This window comes from Trichomonas vaginalis, chromosome IV, assembly GCF_026262505.1.
Source record: "Trichomonas vaginalis G3 chromosome IV, whole genome shotgun sequence".
Lineage (NCBI taxonomy): Eukaryota > Parabasalia > Trichomonadida > Trichomonadidae > Trichomonas > Trichomonas vaginalis.
The window spans coordinates 29,277,697-29,297,334 of NC_067206.1; the positions used below are offsets into that span (position 1 = coordinate 29,277,697).

Here is a 19,638-nt window from a genome sequence, read left to right on the forward strand (position 1 = left end):
AGGAATATCTTTGATATTTTCAGTTTGAAAGAATTCAGAAGAAGTTTGAAGATGTTCTGGAAGATAAACTCCGGACTTGAAACTAAATTTTCGAGGAAAATTCCGTCGACAACAAATCTCGCACTACTGGCAATAGGAATTAATGTGAAAGAAAAAGGCGACTGCTCCATAGGCCTTGCGGTTTCTGGTTCAATCGAAATATCAATTTGAGTCTGGGAGATATTGAAAGATTCACATGTTATAAGAGATTTTGAAGAAGATTTAAAGTAGATATAGTTCTTAATAAATATTTTTCGGAGAACTTGAATTAAATCGTTAAAGTAAGCCATGTCGGCATAGACTTCCAAGGTTCCATTTTGCACATTTATTGATTGGAATGAAGAAAACAATTTAGTATTGTTTTTCATCTCTAAATCAATAGCCAAAAATGAGCTAGAGTTTGCTGATGGCAATCCAAGAAGAGCAACTTCAAACAATGATAGTGGATGCATATCATCCAACTCAACTTTTTCAACACAGAATTTAATATTTGTAGTAGATTCCCTCCTGTCAATTGCAAATGAAACTCCGCTAATTGTAAGAAGAGACATTTCTCTGAATTTATCATCAATCAAGGAATAACTCAGATTTGACAGATTCACATTCATTGCAAAGTGTTTCTTCTCTTTCTTTTTCATAAGTTCTGAAGAAACGTAGATGAGTCTAGAGCCATTTTCACTTAGTATTTGCTCGACAAAAAAGTTGTCGAAATGGAAAACTTCATTTACAGAAGACATGGGAATTGTTATCTCTTTCTCTTTCACAGAGACAGTGATATTTGATACACCAAAAGGAGAATTATATGCAAATACTGATGTTGTACTAGGTTTAAACTTCTGGAGATGCTCATGACCTTCCTGAAATGCAAAGACATTGTATTTTGTTTCGTTGGTTAATATAATAGGAGATGATGTAAGGACAGCCTTTGAAAATGTGACAAGCATATTATCATTTTCTTTGGTTATTTCGAAATGAATTTGGGAAAAATCTCCATCGTGAAGAAGCAGAAAGTTTGTTGTTGTCGGATTCTGAAGAATTAGGGTTGTAGAAATTGGGGAATTCTCTTTCCAGACCAAGAATGTCCATGCAACAGATGAGATCGATATAACTGTCTTCTTTCCGCTCTCAATCAGCATTTCGTTGTCGGAATCGTTTGGCGATATGATCAAATTGAAATCAAGGTTGTTGAGAACGTACAAAGCAGAATAGAATGTGATGACTCTGGAGTGGCCAAGTGACAAAATTGTGTATTTAATTGGACAGTAAGTTACTTTATCTTCGTCGATTGGTAGTAAGTAGAATTGGTTGCCAGTCAAACCTACACACTCAATTGGAAACTTATGTGTCACTTTGGGATTTGTTACGAATGGATAGAACTTTATTGATCTCTTCGATTGAGATTTGAAGAAATCTTGGTCAGAGAAGCAAATTCTATTGTTTTCATCAAACTCATAAGTCTCTTTGTGTTGACTATCTGTGATGTTGAACTTGCATTCTGATTTGTTGTAAATAATAAGTGGTGAATAAATGGAAATGTGAACTTTCCCTTTTTGGTCGCTCATCACAGAGGCTGCAAAAGTATATTTGCCAATCTGACATGGAATAGTCATCTCTTTCGCACTGATATGAAGTTTGCATGGCTTGGCATCACTTCCATCTAAGAACACTTTCATAGAAAATGAAAGTGAAGGATCATAGCTGAAGCCTTTCTTCGAGTTCGATGGAATTGATACCTTTTCGATTACATTTGAGATTGCGATTGAAATATTTTCTGGCAACTCGTTTTCAACCACGAAATTGTATTTAATCTCGAACAGTCTGACATTCCTGTGAATAGTTGTCTCCTCGAATATGACTGGGAAGTGGTTCTTCCCGATTGGTAACTTTTCATGAGTTGTACCCATTTTGATCAGTTTCACGAACTCAAATCTCGGCAGCCTCTTTCCGTGTTCCATATTCTGCTTGTCGACGAAAGTTATTCTTTCAGTTGTCAATACTGATGATGGTAGTGGCACAAGTTTACCTTTCTCCATTTTCGATAGAAGTTCCCTCTTGTGCTCTGGGCATTTCTTGCACATCAATATCTCAAAATCTGTTTCGTTTTTGAACAAAACAATGGAACTGAAAGTAATTGATGTCTTTTCAAGACTGAGATCTCTATAAACAACAATGTTCTTCCTAAAATAAAGTGGATATAGCAGATCCGATATAGATAAGGACTGGATTCTCTGATTCTGACTGAATCTAATGCTAGAATTGACCTTTGTGTTAATTTCCTGGGATTCAAGCGATTTGAGACTGAAGTTCGATTTGCCAGGTACGGACACAGTCAACGCTTCTGCTGTATTGTTGAGAATAGTGAATGGAATTACTTTCTGCATGGATGTATCTCCACTTTGAACTCTCCGTATGGAATCATCCATAAAAGTAACTAATTCAGTCGTCGAATTGAAGCTCGGCGCTGTAGTTATCGGACCCTTCACATCAAACTTCAGTGCATTGTTCTGAGGACAAAATGACATGTCTAGAGGGAATGGGTCAACAGCTGTGTCCCATAGGTTTGTACTTATGTTGAATACTTCACATTTACTGACCATAATATGGGTGATGCTTTCTTCGAGAGTTTTGAAGTTGAGTCTAAAGCTGAATCCGTCAACAATTAGTCTCAAAAATGGAATAAAGTCGTTATCATTCTGCTGGGTAGAGAAAAACAACGATAGCTTCACTTTTCCACATCTCACAGACCAGTTTGATGTATACAAGTTGGAAATACCAATGAATCTTTCAAAGATCATTCTGAAGACGTGTGAGTAGCTCTTCACTGTCTGGCAGAAAACAGAGATCGCAGCAATGTCGACAGTAGTTAGGTAGAATTCTGGGTTTGCAATTCTGATACCTACTTCACTCTCGAATAAATCGAAATTGATGCCGAAGTTATTGGTTATTTTTGATATCGATTTTGAGTCCTTGAAGAATCCTAAGCAGAATTCTGTCAGAGAAATTTTCATGTTATTATCAGCAATCTCAAACATGAAATTAAAATTAACAGAGAAATACTCCTGGCCGCTACTTCGTATAGGTAATTTGAGGGACATTTCTTTGACATTAACGAAAAACGAATGTTTCTCGCTTATTCCCGCCAATGCAAACAGAGGTGACTTCCTGATGAATGAAACAAATTCATAAAAGAAACTGTAGTCGAAGTTAATATATAATGATTGGGCCGCAAGAGAAGAAGAGTTTTTGGATACTTCTATATCAAAAGATTGGTTTTGATTCTGTTTTTCGTTAAGATTTATAATTAATTCATTTCCTTTTAATTTGACCACTTTAAATGACTGAAAAGAAGCAGAGAAACCATGAATATTGTCAAGAAGCAGTTCCTTGAATTCGATCTGGCAAAGATCTTCAATTCTCATATATCCTTGGTCAATATTCAAATTAAGTTTGTGGCAAATTTTATTATCACTTTTGATAATTGAGAATTTCTTAAGAATTTTCAGCAATGTATAGGGTGTCCAAAGGTGTGTTTAGCACAAACCTGAATACTGCGAATAGAAATAAACAAGTTACATATATATAAAGTTTATTTAAATATAATCACCATTGGATTCAATCACGCGTTCGCAGCGATCGATCCAGGCTTGAAAGACACGCTTTAAATCATCATGAGAAAATTGCTCAAATTGCTCTCTTACAAAATTTTCAAGATCATCTGGACTCGCGAATTCGCGTCCTTCAGCTCTCTTTTTTAGCGTGCCGAATAAATAAAAGTCAGAGGGTGCAATATCAGGTGAATAAATTGGGTTTGGAACAACTTTGACATTGTTTTCCACCAAGTAATTCATTACCTTATGACTTTTGTGAACTCTTGAATTATCAAAATGAATTGCAAACTTTTGTTTTTGTTGTTTGGATTTCTCAAACTCATCAGAATTGATAATTTGAGTAAGAACATTGTCAATTAGATACTGAGCATTCATCGTATTAGGTTTTTGAAGAATATCAATTGCGATGATGCCATTCACGCCCCAAAAAACCGACAACATCATCATTGGTGTGTCAATTTTTTTCTTCGGGAATGTTTGCGGATTTTCATCCTTCGGGATCCACATGATTTTGGTTTCTGTTGCATATTGAAACCAAGACTCGTCCCCTGTTACTAAAAAGCGAAACTTCTTGGATTGATACGCACGCAATATAGAGAGGAGCTCTTTCGAAGATTGGACTCTAGATTTTTTTTGAACTGAATTAAGGTTGTGCGGAACCCAACGTGTATACGCTAGTTTGTAGTTCAAATAATTGTGCAGATAATAACTGACTGTTGTACGTGGTATCTTTGTCATCTCCTCTATCCTTCTGAGTGATGCTCTTGGGTCTTCATCTAGCGCTTGAAGAATTGCTTTGATTTTTCTTTGATCCGGCGATTTTTTGTCAATTTTTATGATGGGCGCCTTTTTGTTCATGAAGTGATACATCCTAACATGATACGTTACAGTGGAATAGCTAGGAGCATCCATACCGAAGCATTTTACCAATGTCTCGTAGATTTTTTTACAGTCTTTGCATTTTTTTGCAAGAGCGAGGATGTTTTCTTTATGATTCATTAAAAAAATGAAAAAAAATCCCGCCAAAATTTCCCGCGAAACCGCCTCTTGTCTCAAAATTCATTTTATATCCCGGCATGGCGCCAAAATACAACATACTCATCATATACATATATTCATATTTTTTATTATATATTTATAATCAGCATATATCTCCTTTAATAGTCTCATATAGAGCGCTGTGCTAAACGCACCTTTGGACACCCTATATTATCATTTTTCTTGGTTAAATTGATTTTTGCTACTTCGCATTCTAAAGTTGATTCGATAGATAGAATATCGCCTTTCGTCAGTTCTCCTTTAGAGCTGTTGTTTGGTAAAACAAAATGCAGGAAAAACTTTGCTTGTTGAGAATTTCCAATACTGTTTTTTGAGCAATATTTAATGAAGTCGCTTGAAATGTTGCAAATACTGTACTTCGTGTTTCGTCATTGTTTGCTAAAAATTTATTGAAACAAAAGGTAATTTCGTTTTGTTTTATCTTAAATTTTTCAAAATTTACCTTGAACTTGATAAGTTTCCCTTCAAATTTCTCAATCTGAAGTACTTTCTTCACAAATCCCAAAATAAATTCAACTGACTCTTCCTCGTAATTGAAGTATAAATCTCTGCACAAGGAGTCGACTTGTCCATCGAAATACTGCAGGTAGAAAGTTGTCGGGGAACTCATCATGACATCCTTGGATTCATTGAAAACTCTCCGTTCTGGGATATTTCGAAACCTGATGGCTGGAGATTGATATTCAGCTGCTTGTCATCATCAATAATCGATGCCAAGACATCCTTTGTTTCTATTCTCAATTTGATTTCTTTAATCAGTTCTGAGTCATCCTTGATAAATTCTAGGAAAAACTTGAGAAGTTCATCATTCAAAGCGATCTTTACTTGTGATCTGAACTGGAGTAAGTAGTATAGGTTTCTCGATGGAATCATTACTAAGTCATTGGACTGAATGAATTCTACTTCTGTGATGGACTCGCAAAGAGAGACAGAACTGATCTTACATGCAAACTGTTTTGTAACATTGATTCCTTTGAAAACAAGGTAATATCGTGGCTTTTTATTCTTGTCGATGAAGTTCAGCTTCATGGAGTTGATCTTTATGTCTAAGTTTGTGATAGAAACTGTATTTTGGAGGAGGTGTTCGAGCTTTCTGAAAGTGGAAAATGATTCCTTTGATAGATTGAACTCCCAATTTAGTTCACCTTCTGCTGTAAGGTTATTTTTCTTGCGGGATAAACACAGAGATATTGGGTTTCCGATTCTTTCGTCATTAATGCTTACAGAAATGCCGTCTTGTGTCAATGCCAACTTATTGTTTTCTGACCTATATAAAATCCTGTCAATTTCGAGGCCAATCATTGTCTTATCATTGATTGTGTGCGTGTGGTGCCTCGAAAAGAAAGCATGTAGCTGTGACATGAATGCAAGATCTAAATTAAAGTTGCATCTTGGGAATTCAATAGAAGTATCGTGTTTAAATGAAGAAATGCTTGTCTCTGAGTGGCCAGATACCTTCCCACTGCATTCGTAGAAAGATTTTTCGCCATTTCCGCAGCCGGTTATGTTGTGTCTTTCTATTTCGAAGCTGAATTTGAGTGAGTCATCATTAGTTTCTAATTTATTAGAGAATCCTGATGCAGTAATGTTGAGTAAAGGTACGGAATTTAGAATTAGTTTGAAATCCAACTCTTTCACACAAAAATTCAGCTGAAAACTCTTTGTTGTGATGAAAATAGGAGAATTTGAATCTTCTTCTGAATATGATTCAAATTTTGCATGTTTTGGCATGTTATCAATCATATACATCAGCGGCAAGAATTTATATTGATTGATCAGATTCCCACATGATGTTTCATCTCCAGTTTTCAATGTATTAATGATCTGTCTCCTGTTTTTCAAAATTGAGAGAGTTGTCTTTGGATTAAAATTCAATTTGTTATAATCTGACGATACATATGAATACGTATAGTTAAATAACGAAGAAAACTCATCAACTGTTAAGTCTTGGCAGGAATAAAATATTTTATTGTAAAGGTTGCCGATCTGGGTCTTAAAATCAAGGATTAACTTCCATTGATTATCAGTAAGCTGTGTTTTAACTTTATCTATGTTAATATCTAAAATTTTTTCTTGTTTTTCGCTATTATATTTGATTTTTCCTTGAAATGAAAATTTTTCAAGTATGTACTCATCCATTTCTTCTGCTCTCGTAGTTTTAATGGAAATATCTTTAAATGCGATTTCTTGATTTTGGATAGAAATCAATGGTAGCAAAATTGTAAGAGGATATGAGTTATCTTCGATAACTATATTAATTGTAACATTAGTGATTGAAACGTCAATCTTCTGAAGAATTTTTTGAGTGAAATGACTGAATAAAGATGTTTGATCTTTGGATAGCCAGTTTGTAATTTGATGTAAGAGGGCTTTAATCTGATATTCTTTAACATCACTAATTAATTTAATGGTCAAATCGAGTCCATCGAGAGTTAATTTTGAGTCTTCGATTTTGTTGTGAGAAAATAACTTTAATTCAAGTAACTGTGCAGAGCCCTTAACTATTTTGAATGGAATGTGGGCACTTAAAAGAATATTTTCTTTAAACTTAATATCTTTTTTGACAATTTCACCTTTTAAAATGCTTGCTTCTGTATCTCTTTCATCGCTCTCCTTTATATAGTTCCCTAAAAATCTAGAAACTATTTTGGAAAACAAGGATCTGCTTAGAAAGCTCATAAAAATATAGGAATTGCTAACCTTTGGCAATTTTCTATCGTCTATTTCAATTCACTTATTCAAAATTTTACAATAATAAAAGAAAAGAATTGAGGGAAAAAATCATACAACAATTAACAACATCGTTGGAATTCTCTCAAAAAATAAATTCTTCAAAAACTCAATCAAAAATGACAGAGCAATCCATAAAACTGTTTGAAGGTATATCCTTAATGTGGTTAAGAAGAACCTTAATTGATTCTCATTTTTGTAAATGAATCTGTGAAATTAATTCATAATGGATATTTACTCTTGCAAAGCAAGGCCATTTTCTTATCAATCACAAGCAATAGTATATATGTGCATTGCTGGGAATCAAAACTCATAAAAATTATAAAGATATATTTCACAGCTTTAGAAAATAAACTAGTAAATGGAAATTGCCAATTAATCTTCGGGATTCAAGGCATCTACAACGGCTTGGTATGTCGCGATGACAGCAGAAACAAGGCCAAACAGTGAAAATGCGATCATCAGTAAATTCATTGGACTGAACCACCGCTTTTTACTAAGAATAACGTAAAGAAGTGGTGGAACAAAGAAGTTTGATAAGCATCCACCAAATGCTCCGCCTACTTCAAATGCTGGTCGAATTTCAGGGAGGAACATGGCAAAAGCTACAGGTGGGAGGTTGGCAACAAGAAGAGCAATAACTCTCTTTTTGAATGGAAGGTCGGCAGGATCTTCGACGTGGCAGAAAATTGATGACAGATCTTGCATGACAGTAATGGATACAACAGCATACGATGCATTAACAACAATAAAGAAACCTACACGCACAATTTGCATAAAGATATCACTATGATCAAATGATGCATAAACAATTTGATTTGTACGCCTTCCGAATAAAAGATAACCAATTGTGCCAGGGATAATTGTGATAGAAAAGCAAGCTACAAATGATGCTCCAATTAATACATATCTCTTTCTCATATCAGGATTATAATTTCTGACAAGAGGTAAAACAACGGATGGAAAAGCATAAAGCATGGAATAAATGGCAAAAGCATTGAAAAATACGATGCCAAAAATATGAGATTCGCATGTGGGATCGATACCTTGGGATGGTAAAATTTTGATTCCCTCATACATCATGCCAGAGACATAGATAACCTGGCACAAGATTGCACCTGTTGAAACAATGCTCAGAATTTTCATTTCGCGGGGTATTGTAAGCAAGACAGGTAATACCATTGCATAAATAAATACTTGGAGTGAACGCTTTAATCCATGGTCCCAGTTCTTGAGCCCAGCAAGTTTTGTCCAACCAATAACTGAATCGGCGCCAATATAAAGATACGCAGTTTGGCAACTATAAGTAAAGCATAATGTGAGAGCAGAATACACGTTTCCACCCCACTTACCAATGATCTTTGTAGCAAGTTCGTTAATACTTTCTGCATCAACCTGATTTCTTAAGTATAAAACTAAAATTGTACCAAGATATGATAAAATGGTTGTAATAACCATTAATCCTATAGAATATATCAGACCGATTAATGTCATAGAATTACTGACGCTAAGAACTTCTGCTCCTGTTAATGTGTTTAAAATATTCATAAATGCTGGAAAGAATTTCATGTAATCATCTGGTTTTACTTGCTCTGATACTTCTGACAATAACGATGACTCCAAAATTTTAGAGTCACTCATGGAATTTTATGAATGAAAGATAAAAGTGACATTTTTTGAGTTCATGATAGTCTAAGCATCTGAAAAGACGGATCTCCAATTTTTGTGATAAATTAACGCCATCTATATAATTAGTTATTAGTATACAAAGAACTGAGGTATGTATATCTTTGATATTAAAAATTATCAACATATTCGGAAAATATACTACTCTTGCATCTTGTGATATGAGATAATATAAAATATGAGGTTCTTTTTATTATTTCTTCTAGATTAATACAAGCATATTTCCCTAATCTCGTTTAAATTTACAGAAATTGAAATGGAAGAAAATCAATGCGTGTGAAAGGAGTGATTGCAGATATCTCGGCAGTTTTTCAGACAAATTTGGAAATACTTAGCAAAATGCAATCATGGATGAAGTATACTCCAACTTTCTCCAGATATAACTCTACTGTAGTGTTTTAATGCCATTAAAAATATGGTTGGAGTTACAAATTAAAAAAAAAGCAAAATAACACCTTTATTTTATGAAAATTCAGCTAAAACTATAGCAGTATTATTCGTTTTTCATCTAAATACGAATTTTTTGGGTTCAAATTTTTTCGAAACTTCATTTATTTGGCCAGCCAAATAATCATTTTTCAATGATGCTATTTTCTATTTTGTGCCCGATAACAGTATCAATTCATATTTCCATTGACTTTGGATCTTTCATGACTAAATCGGCGGCATTTATTGAAAACGAACCACCACATATATTGACAAATTTGGATGCGAAAAGACTAACACCGACATTCATCAGTTTTTATGGTCCTAAACTCCCTGATTATGATTATTGTAGTGATATGAATCAATCTCTGGCTCAAAATTTAGAACCCCAAATCGGCATGCAGGCAATTCATCAATTAGAGAGTCGTCCATGGATGGGAACCGGATTTTTACCACAGTTTGTTGATGCTACTTCTAATTACACAAACATTTTTACAGAAAAGTATTTTTTATCTAAGAAAGCTGCTTGCTTAGAATATCTAGATGTACTACCGATATATTTCAGATATTACATTAATGAAATTGCAAAAGGAAATCAAGTTGAATCGGTTACATTAGCAGTTCCTGCTTATTTTACTGTTCCCCAACGTCAAATTATTAAAAAAGCATTAAACATTGCCGGATATTCTATTGTACAAATTGTTGATGATGTTAATGCTGTTGCAACCTTTTTTGGGTTTGAACGATTTAATCAGATGAAACATGAAAAGCCAATGATTTCATTGTTTATAGATGTTGGTGCTGTCAAATCAGAAGCATACGCTGTAAACTTTTCCTTAACAAGAAAAGGCCATATCAGAGCAGAGCGACTTACCTACAGCTACAATCATTGTGGTAGTGCAGACATAACTGCAAAGATAGCTGATATCATTGCAGATGAATACAACATGAAATTAACCAGAAGTGAGATGAGAAGAATATTTGATGCAGCAGAAAAGATCAAAAACATGCTTACTGTATCGCAAACAGCCGAGGTAACGATTGAAAACATTAATAGCCAAGATAGAGTTGCCAAATTTAATAAAAAGCAAATTGACAACATTGCAAAACGACAAGACAAATGCATACAAGGCATTATTAAGGCGGCCAAACCAGCAAGATATGATGAGATCAACATTATTGGTGGTGGAACCCGTGTAAATGCTATTCAAGATATGTTTCTTAAGCATGGATATGTTAGGAAACAGCTGAATGCAGACGAAACAATTGCATTGGGTGCTTCTTACATCTCGCAGCAGAAACGAAAACAAATGCTATCCACCCACGTCGAAGTTTACAACAAATTCCAGCTTTATTCTGTCACCATTGATGGAACTAAAGAAAGAATTGGCGAGTGCACAAAAGGAAGATTAACATCATCAGTTAAGTACTCTAGGAGACCTACAAGGTTCTTGACATTCACATACGGAAAGAACCAGACACAAAATACAAATACAACAACTTTCAAATACAAGTTGGAGAAAAGAATGAATTCCAGTGTCATACATGTTAATGATGCTCCATTCGAGCCGTCAATAATCACAGATAATGAGTTCAACCAAATTGAATTTGCGTACCAACACACTGCACGTTTCAATCCATCGGTCTTCAATGTCATTGTTTCTTCGGATGAAGACAAAAGAAGAATTGCAAACGCTATTTCTCTACTTGAACACAAGGCGCATGCAACACTCCACAATCTTGAATCAAATCAGACATATAGAGAGTACACAAACCAGTCAACTCGACTGTCAATCGTTGCTAGATGCAGAAAAATCATTGAATGGACACAACTAAACATAAATAACGCATCCCTGCTAGATGTTGAAGAACAGCAGAGCTACCTTGCAGAAGTACTCTCTCCCCTTGAAAAGAGATTAAGAGATACAGAAATTATTGACCAAGCCTTAGCTGTATTCTTACAATCACTGGAAATTGCAGAATCTTCTCTTGAAACTATTCCAGTAAAAGAGAAAAGGAAATTGAGCTCAATAATTCAGGAAAATCAGAAATGGTATAACATTAGAAAGGATATACCTGTAAAACTCGATGAACAAAGACCCCTAACTCCTGCAGATTTAATGAATCGCGCAAGATACATTTTGAATTTTGTTAATGATGCAAAAGGCATAAAGAATACAGCAGTAGATATAGACGAAAGTGAAGAACTTTCAAATATATTATCCCAATTTCTATAATTCTAATAAATGTTAGTAAAGAATGTAATTCAATTTTTTTTCCATCATGTAACCCTCGATGTCACTTTTGCGGCCGAGCGGAGCGAGGCCGCAAAAGTGACATCGAGGGTTACATGGATGGGTTCTATATATATACAGCTTGACCGGTAGAAAAGCGGATCGATTTTTATCAATAATTGGACATTCTATTTTTAATAAAATAAACATATATTTATATGGGAAATTAAGGAAATCTGAAACTCAAAAATTATTTTTGAATTTTAATATGATAAATATAATTGTGATCAAATATATATTACAAATAAAATATTAATTCGGAACAACGATGAGATGTGATAAATTTGATTCTTTCAAAAATCGATTTTGGGTTTTAATATTAATTTATATCTTATATGCATATAGAATATACATTAATTTTGAAACATCAAAAAGTGACAAATTGCGGTTAGAAAAAGTCATCAAAACACTTTATAATAATTTGATTTAACATAAGCATAGACTGGTTCTTTGATATTTAACTTCAATTTTCCGAAATGAAAAGGATTTGAACAAAAACGATTATTTTACGATTATTTTTTGTAAATTTTTTTAATTGAGACTGACATCTCTAAAATCTTCTACAAAATCCAAATATCAAATAAAATAATATCATTAAAATTCCTCTCAATTTAAAAAAATTTTATAAATTGAGACTTAAATTAAGGGTTTCGTTTTGCGAAAAAAACGTACAATACGCAATTTCGCTAAAAAAACATTTAGCTAGCAATTTCGACCTTTGACTCCACTCAAGACGTCACTTTTTTAATTTTGCGGTATCATATTTTTGGAAAATCTTTATGAATATTATATAAAAAGTCTCTTTAATATCTATATTTCATATTTTTATCGATTTTTAAAGTTTTTGCGAAAAGTATTCAATTATTTTTGCTATTTGGTCGGGTAAATGTCAGATTTGCGACATTTTCTGATATGATATTCAGATTCTACGTTGATAATAATGCTTATAGAACCCTCTTGCTATTGTGTCAAAATTGCGAAACCGATAGCAAAAATATCTCGCAATATCAAAATTGAGATATTGAGTGAATTATGCATTATAGAGATTAAAAATCTGATTTGTGAAAACATCTCATCAGTTTCTAGCTAATTCAAAAATCTTTACTATCTTATTCGATTAAAATGAAAAGGGAATAGTTTCATTATGCTTTAAATGACAGCCTTATAATATAATCATAGTTTTCGCTCAATATGCAGCATTTTTTTTTCGAAATCTATGGTCAATATCCTAAATACTGATTGCTTTGCATTCATATCTCTTACATTTTCTATACCCACATCACTATTCATTGCTATTCCTATCTTTTTCATTTTTGTTTGTTTCTCATAATTTCTCAAAAAACATGATAACTTGATATTTGTAAATATCATACTTTATAACGTAAATAAGAACTTGACCTATTAAGAAAAGCAGTAATGAAAAGAAAATCTGAAATTCATAAAAATTACAAGTTTCTGATGACAATTAGCTTAACTAAACCAGGTACAAGATTATATAATTGTATTTTCTATCCAATTATCCATATAATATCTTATCCAGAAAAAATAACTTGATCAATACCAAATGATTTTTTAACTAGTAAATAAAGTATTTTCTTTACACACACATTGTATATCATATTTTTTTGGTTTCGCAAAACATCCAAAAACAAATATGCTATAAAAGTGACAATTTTAGCAAAACGAAACCCTTACTTCAATCTCTAAAATCTTCTAAAAAATCCATATATCACAAAAAATCACGATATTATTTTTATTCTCAATTTCAAAAATTTTTTTGTACTGACTTTCTTTTTGCATAACAGCAAAGCAGAAATTTGAAACGAAGTTTCAAATTTCTCAATCTTGCATTCTGGGCACGTAAGTGCCCAGAATGCTAAAAGGCGCGTAGCGACGTCTCTGAATATCAAATTTATTATAATTTATGAAATTTCAAATAAAATTTATGAAATTTCAAATAAAATCGATCTGTTATAACACACTGGTGCATGACAGCCTTGTCATTCATTTCTATCGGCGCGCTCTGCGCGCCGATAGAAATGAATCATATATATATAAGAAAGATTAGTACACATTTCAAAAAATATTGTAGAATCATAAAACATTTCTATATTTAAAAAAAAAAAAAGGTATTGGGGCTTCCAGGGCTGCGCCCCTCTAGCCCCTGAAGATGTTTAGTATAACAAGTAAGGGTCTATCGTCGCTACGTCACCAGGTCCCTCGGTCCCTCGGTCCCTCGGTTAAACCAACTTCTCTGAAAAAATGAGACAACATGACATTTTGACAACAGTCCAGGAAGTCTTAACAAGATAGAATATGAGAGAGGTCCTATAAACCGGAGAAAGTGTCATATAAACATCTGTCAAAAACCTTAACCGAGTAGTTTTCATGTTTTGTCACTTTTCTGTCACTTTTCAGGGAAAAAACATTTTTATTAAATATAAAATGAATTTTACAAAACCACCGCTACCCTTCTTTGGAAATAAGAGTAGATGTAAAGATATTCTATTGAGAGAACTTAAGAAACTACCGAATGGTCTAACATTTGTAGATTTGTTCGGTGGAAGTTTCTATATATCTCATTTGTGCCATACTGTATTTCCTGACTCAAAGATTATATGCAATGACTTCGACAACTATACGAACCGTCTCAAACATATACCAGACACAAACAAAATATTGAAAGAGTTAAAAGAAAAGATACCTATAGGTAAGATGGAACGTATACCATTAGATAAGAAAAATACTGTCAGAGAGGTTTTGAAAAAAGCAGAGTATATTGACTGGGATAGTATATCTTCTAGACTATTATATAGTGGTGCTATAAGAGTTCATGACATTGAAACACTATGTCAAAAGTTTTATATCTTAACTATACAAAGGTTTTCAAAGAGAACATAGAAAAATATACTGAGGGTATAGAGTTTGTGAGATGTCGTTGGACAGAGTTGTATGAAAAATATAAAAACAAGGAAATGTTTTCTTTATAGTGACCGCCGTTCTATAACACATGGGATTTTCAATACCAAGTAGACTGGACTTTGAGAGACTCTTTAGAAACTTTAGACGTTTTACATAACCATCCATGCTTTTACTTTACATCCGATAAAAGTGGTTTGGAAACCGTTATGAGATGGTTAGAGGACATACATGACTATGAGTTTAGATATGACAAGATAGAATATGAGAGAGGTCTAAACCGGAGAAAGTGTCACAACAAAGAAATTTTATTGGTAAGTAAATGTGGTTTGAAATAGGACTACTTGTTTTAGGTTTTTTCCATTGTGTCATTTACTTATTTGAGTGGCAGAAAGATATAGAGAATATGAAGATGAACCAATGTCTGCAAATGTTCAGCATATGTACTCGTAAGAGATATTTTTATCTAATATTAAATGGACGCACAGAACTTAGCGAATGCACAGCAACCTGGACAACCAAACCCAGAGAATATTCCAAATGAAGTTAGAATACAAACTGCAATGGCAAACTATGGTCAAGTGCCAAAAATGTACAAATGCAAACTGCCATGTCAAATGACGCTGCGTTAGGTTTGCCACCATGGTATGCAAATATGAGATGGAAAGAGTTTTATACAAACCCTGAAGTGGGATATAAACACTCTATGCAGATGACGCGAACACAGGAGTTGACCCAGAGTATGTTTTTTTACCAGAGGAGAAATAGAATGTATGAGTCCAGTTAAAAAATGCAATGGAACTCAACAGGAAACGTAAGAGACTAGGCGGACATTAGATTTTTACATATAGTAAAATGGGTTTCTTTGGAAGAATAGGAAACTTCTTTCGAAATGTTGGAAGAGGTATATGGAATGGAATAAATCTGTCGGAAGAGGAATTTGGAACGGAGTCAAAAATATGGTAAAAGAGTAGGTCAGTTCGTTGGTATTATACCTAAAGACCCTGAACCAGAAGAAACAAGCTCCTGTTATACAACAGCCTGAACCTGCACCACAGTCTAGTTGGCAACCAAATCCAACACCTCAACGTATTAAAAATATATATTTTTACCGTTCGATAGTAGTTGTATATGAACTAAGTTCTAAGTAAAACGCATGGTATATGGAATTATTCTCTTTCTTCCATCTGTTGTAAACCATACTTGAAAGTCTGAAATACTTCCACTTGGTGGTTTCATATAGCTTTGTAGGTTTTTCGTAAAAAGTCATTTGCCAAGCATAAAAAGAGTTTGTGCACCAGAAAAATGAAGCATGAACTATAATAGCATCTGAGTCGAAAACATTTTCATATGTTCCATTAGGGTTTTCGACTTCATAAAAGTTCGGGTGTACTGGATATGCTGCAGGCTGATTTAACATCCTCAAAAAATCTATACCATGCCAAGTTGTTATATTTTGTAGAAATATAAACGTTTTCTCCAAGGTCTTCTATTCTATCGATTTTAACAGTTGCATTTTTCCTGTCATATAAATATCGAGATGGTACTCTCCTTCGTCAATGTTGTACTGTTTTGCATATTCGAGATAGATATCGTATTATTTTTCTTGAAAAGCTGAAGAGTTGTTTCTAAGTTTACAAGCAAATTCACTTGTAAAAGTTTCCCTGTTCAAATTTCTCATACGTACGTTTCTCTTTGTTATAGTATCGAATTTCAAAAGCGACCGTAAATGGGAAACCATGTATGGCTTCTGAAATGAACTTCATTCTACGAAGCCAACAGCTTTTGTGACGGATGGGTCTCTTAACCATCTTAACGGGTAGTCAAAACGATAGCCTTCATGCTTTACGGTCTCTGTCTCAAACTTTTGACCGACATTAGTAAAAAGTTCATCTAATGGTTTAGTTGTAGCAACTCTTGAATTTTCTTTTTCTATTGAAAGCATATTTATCTAGAATAAAAATGTCGAATGAAACAGCGTCTATGAGAGAAATACAACACAACGACAACTCATTTTGCAAGCTCTAAATAAGAACACAACAAACTTTTCAAACTATTCTAAGATATCTGAGTCATTGAAAGAAGGAAACTTAAAACTGACGATAAACCCAATGACAGATGAGTTTCTGTTTCAAGACAGTAAGAACCATACTGTCTGTGTAAATCCAACAAAAGGAACTTTAAACGAGAAGCCTATAAAAGAACTTCTTTTGAAAGCAGATGTTGACAACAAAGCTGACAAAGAGTATGTCATTGAAAAAGTTCAAGAAGAACATGACAGAGCAGATGCAACATATGCAACAAAAGAGGATGTTGAAAAGAAAGCTGACAAAGAGTATGTTGACGATGAGTTAGCATATCTGGCCAGTGGGTTAGTGAAGAAGGCAAATAAGGAATATGTGATGAAAAAGACAATGAAATTATAAAAAGGGTTGAATGGTACCATGAACGGACATCGAAGATTTTAGAAGGTAAAGCCAATACAGGGTGGGTTCAGGATGTTTAGACCTTAAAGCGGATAAGAACCATACACATACCATTGCAAATATTACAAACTTACAAGAAAAGTTAGATGGCAAAGCTGACAAGAACCATACACATACCATTGCAAATATTACAAACTTACAAGAAACCTTAAACAGTAAAAGTGACGTTGGACATACACATACCTTCTTCTCAAATGTTGGTATAGAAAGTATTTTAGGAACGATTGAAGAAACTGGTGGGTGGATTATATTTAAACCTCCTAACTTTCCAGAAGGTTTAACATCGGATAAAGACATTAGATGTAGAAATGTCTATGTCATGGAGGATGAAAAAAAGTTAAATTCACTGCTCAAGATTTATATGATAAAAAAGCTGACAAAACAGAGCTTCAAACGTTAAAGACAGAAATACTTCAAACAGTATATCCTATAGGTTCTATTTACACGTCAATGAACTCTACCAAACCAGAAGTAGTACTTGGTTTTGGAACTTGGACTCAAATAGTCGACAGGTTTTTGTATTGTGCAAACTCTTCAAAGGAAACAGGTGGAAGTAAAACGATTTCAGGTGAAAATTTACCTGCGCACAGTCACTACATAAATTTAAGTACATCTGAAGCAGGTTGGCATAAGCATAGATTTTGGGATTGGTCAGCAATGAAAAAAGGTAAAGGATATGATGTTAAAGACGACGTTCAGTTTGCTATAAATTGTTTCTGGGTAGCACACAGGGAGAAGGAAACCATACACATCGCGTTTCAGGGTATACGCAAACAACGGACAGAGTAAAGACTACATGCCACCTTACATGACAGTTTACGCATGGTATAGAAACGCTTAGTCGTCATTTTCAACTTCTTTAGCATATTCGTCAGGAGTTGTCTTATATTTGTTAGGAACTGTCTTTGAAAGTATACCACCTTGAACTTTGACAAGTTTGAAACGAGGTCTGACAATAGTAGTTTTATCTTCTGCTTGCAGTGTGTACATTTTGCCATGTTTGCCTAAAACTTCATAATATTCTCTTGTATACTTTCTTCTATTTTTACGAACACGAATGTGAGTACCTGTCGAGTTCCCATTGTTGTCATAGTCAATAGTATTTTCATATGGGTCGCGTTTAGGTATTTCTATTTTTACTTTGTCACCTTTCTTAAGTTTGAAGCCTGGCATTCTTTCTTGTTTGTCTCTTTTGACTAAACTATTAAATATATAGTCTTTCTCTAAGTCGGGGTTGTTTTTCATTTCTTCGGGGGAGTGGTTTCCCAAACCTTTTTGTTTACGGCTATTGTAAATATTTAAAACTTGTCTCATCTTTGCCATGGAGAAATGTCTATATTTGTCGTCATATGACATTTCATTTGCTTCACCATTGTGGTTGGTTTAAGTCTCTTAAGATTTTTATACAACTGTCAATGACACCAAGAGCAGAATGGTTTTGGTCGACAATGAAATATTGGTTTACATTTTTTGAACGCAGATAGTTTTTAATATCGTCTGATTTGAAAGAACTTTCATAGTCAGATGTCAGTTTTGTTGGATGGTATTTGTCAACGAATATTGTCAAAGCAGTTTTCACATCTAAAATATTTTTGGACCATAATGGTATGGCTTCACAGTATCTTGTGTTTTGACCGACAAATATTAGCCATATGGTGGTCCATCTTCTCTATACCTCGGAATGTTTTCCAAGATATCCATAAACCAAGCATTTGGTGTTGAACTAAAGATTTTTACCATGAGTGCTTTCTTTGTCGCCTTAGAAACATAGGGGTCCTTGTTTGAATTCGTCATTTTTAACCCATAAGAAATGGGTTTATTTGGCGCAATAGCAGGAGTCGCATCTAGATTTTTGCCCGCAGTGGGAACACTAGCCAGAGGTGCATTTGGAATTGGAAGGAAGATTTTGAGTACTTTAGGTATACTGAAAGAGAAAGCACAACCTATTATACAAACTGTACAGAAAGGTTGGGAGGTAGCACGAGATGCAGCAAATCTTATTCCAAATCCTGAAACAAGAGGAAAAGTTCAAGGATGGATGGACAATGTAGGAAGACAAGCAGGAAACTACTATAACAAAGCAAATGACTACTATAACCAAGCAGGGCACTACATGGACCAAGGTGAAAGATTCTTTAACAGAGGATATAACCATGCACAACAGTGGGTAAACAACAACCAACCGCAACCACCTCAAACGTGGGGAATGTAAATTTTTTTACTGAGATGAAATGAACAATACAGCATTGAGACAAATGGGTTCAAGATGGATTTGTCGGCTTCCAGCAGTTACACAACCACGTGTTTGTCAAGTTCTTCCTATACCTCAGGAAGTTTTAGACCGACTTAAAAAACCTAAACAACCAGTTGAAAACAAAACAAACTAAAATT

At 34.0% G+C, this 19,638-nt stretch overlaps 5 protein-coding genes and 2 pseudogenes across 7 annotated transcripts, besides 4 other annotated features; 3 read left to right on the forward strand and 4 right to left on the reverse strand.

Moving 5' to 3' along the window:
- Positions 1 to 3,549: 3,549 nt before the first annotated feature.
- Positions 3,550 to 3,577: a terminal%2Cinverted (terminal inverted repeat of Mariner transposon ID:TVAGG3_0189510).
- Positions 3,550 to 4,854: a mobile genetic element.
- On the reverse strand, positions 3,630 to 4,758 carry TVAGG3_0189520 (annotated as a pseudogene). The gene has a single exon. A coding segment is annotated over exon 1 (1,129 nt).
- Positions 4,827 to 4,854: a terminal%2Cinverted (terminal inverted repeat of Mariner transposon ID:TVAGG3_0189510).
- A 461-nt stretch (positions 4,855 to 5,315) lies between these two features.
- Positions 5,316 to 7,385, reverse strand: TVAGG3_0189530 (N-terminal region of Chorein or VPS13 family; the record flags this gene model as incomplete). Its single annotated transcript, XM_051225907.1, has 1 exon — positions 5,316 to 7,385. The coding sequence occupies one exon, from the start codon at positions 7,383 to 7,385 to the stop codon at positions 5,316 to 5,318; it is 2,070 nt and encodes a 689-aa protein (XP_051110893.1).
- A 386-nt stretch (positions 7,386 to 7,771) lies between these two features.
- TVAGG3_0189540 (amino acid transmembrane transporter protein) lies at positions 7,772 to 9,091 on the reverse strand (the record flags this gene model as incomplete). The annotated part of the gene is made up of 1 exon (XM_001316318.1): positions 7,812 to 9,077. One exon carries the CDS (start codon positions 9,075 to 9,077, stop codon positions 7,812 to 7,814), a length of 1,266 nt encoding a protein of 421 aa, XP_001316353.1.
- Positions 9,092 to 9,692: 601 nt separating this feature from the next.
- On the forward strand, positions 9,693 to 11,813 carry TVAGG3_0189550 (ATP binding; the record flags this gene model as incomplete). The annotated part of the gene is made up of 1 exon (XM_001316319.2): positions 9,704 to 11,785. The coding sequence occupies one exon, from the start codon at positions 9,704 to 9,706 to the stop codon at positions 11,783 to 11,785; it is 2,082 nt and encodes a 693-aa protein (XP_001316354.1).
- A 2,474-nt stretch (positions 11,814 to 14,287) lies between these two features.
- TVAGG3_0189560 lies at positions 14,288 to 14,813 on the forward strand (annotated as a pseudogene). The gene has a single exon. A coding segment is annotated over exon 1 (526 nt).
- A 2,128-nt stretch (positions 14,814 to 16,941) lies between these two features.
- Positions 16,942 to 19,638: part of a mobile genetic element that runs on past the window's edge.
- TVAGG3_0189580 (uncharacterized protein) lies at positions 18,085 to 18,375 on the reverse strand (the record flags this gene model as incomplete). The annotated part of the gene is made up of 1 exon (XM_051225908.1): positions 18,085 to 18,375. A coding segment is annotated over one exon (291 nt), but the record flags the coding sequence as incomplete, so codon positions are not given.
- TVAGG3_0189590 (uncharacterized protein) lies at positions 19,479 to 19,634 on the forward strand (the record flags this gene model as incomplete). Its single annotated transcript, XM_051225909.1, has 1 exon — positions 19,479 to 19,634. One exon carries the CDS (start codon positions 19,479 to 19,481, stop codon positions 19,632 to 19,634), a length of 156 nt encoding a protein of 51 aa, XP_051110895.1.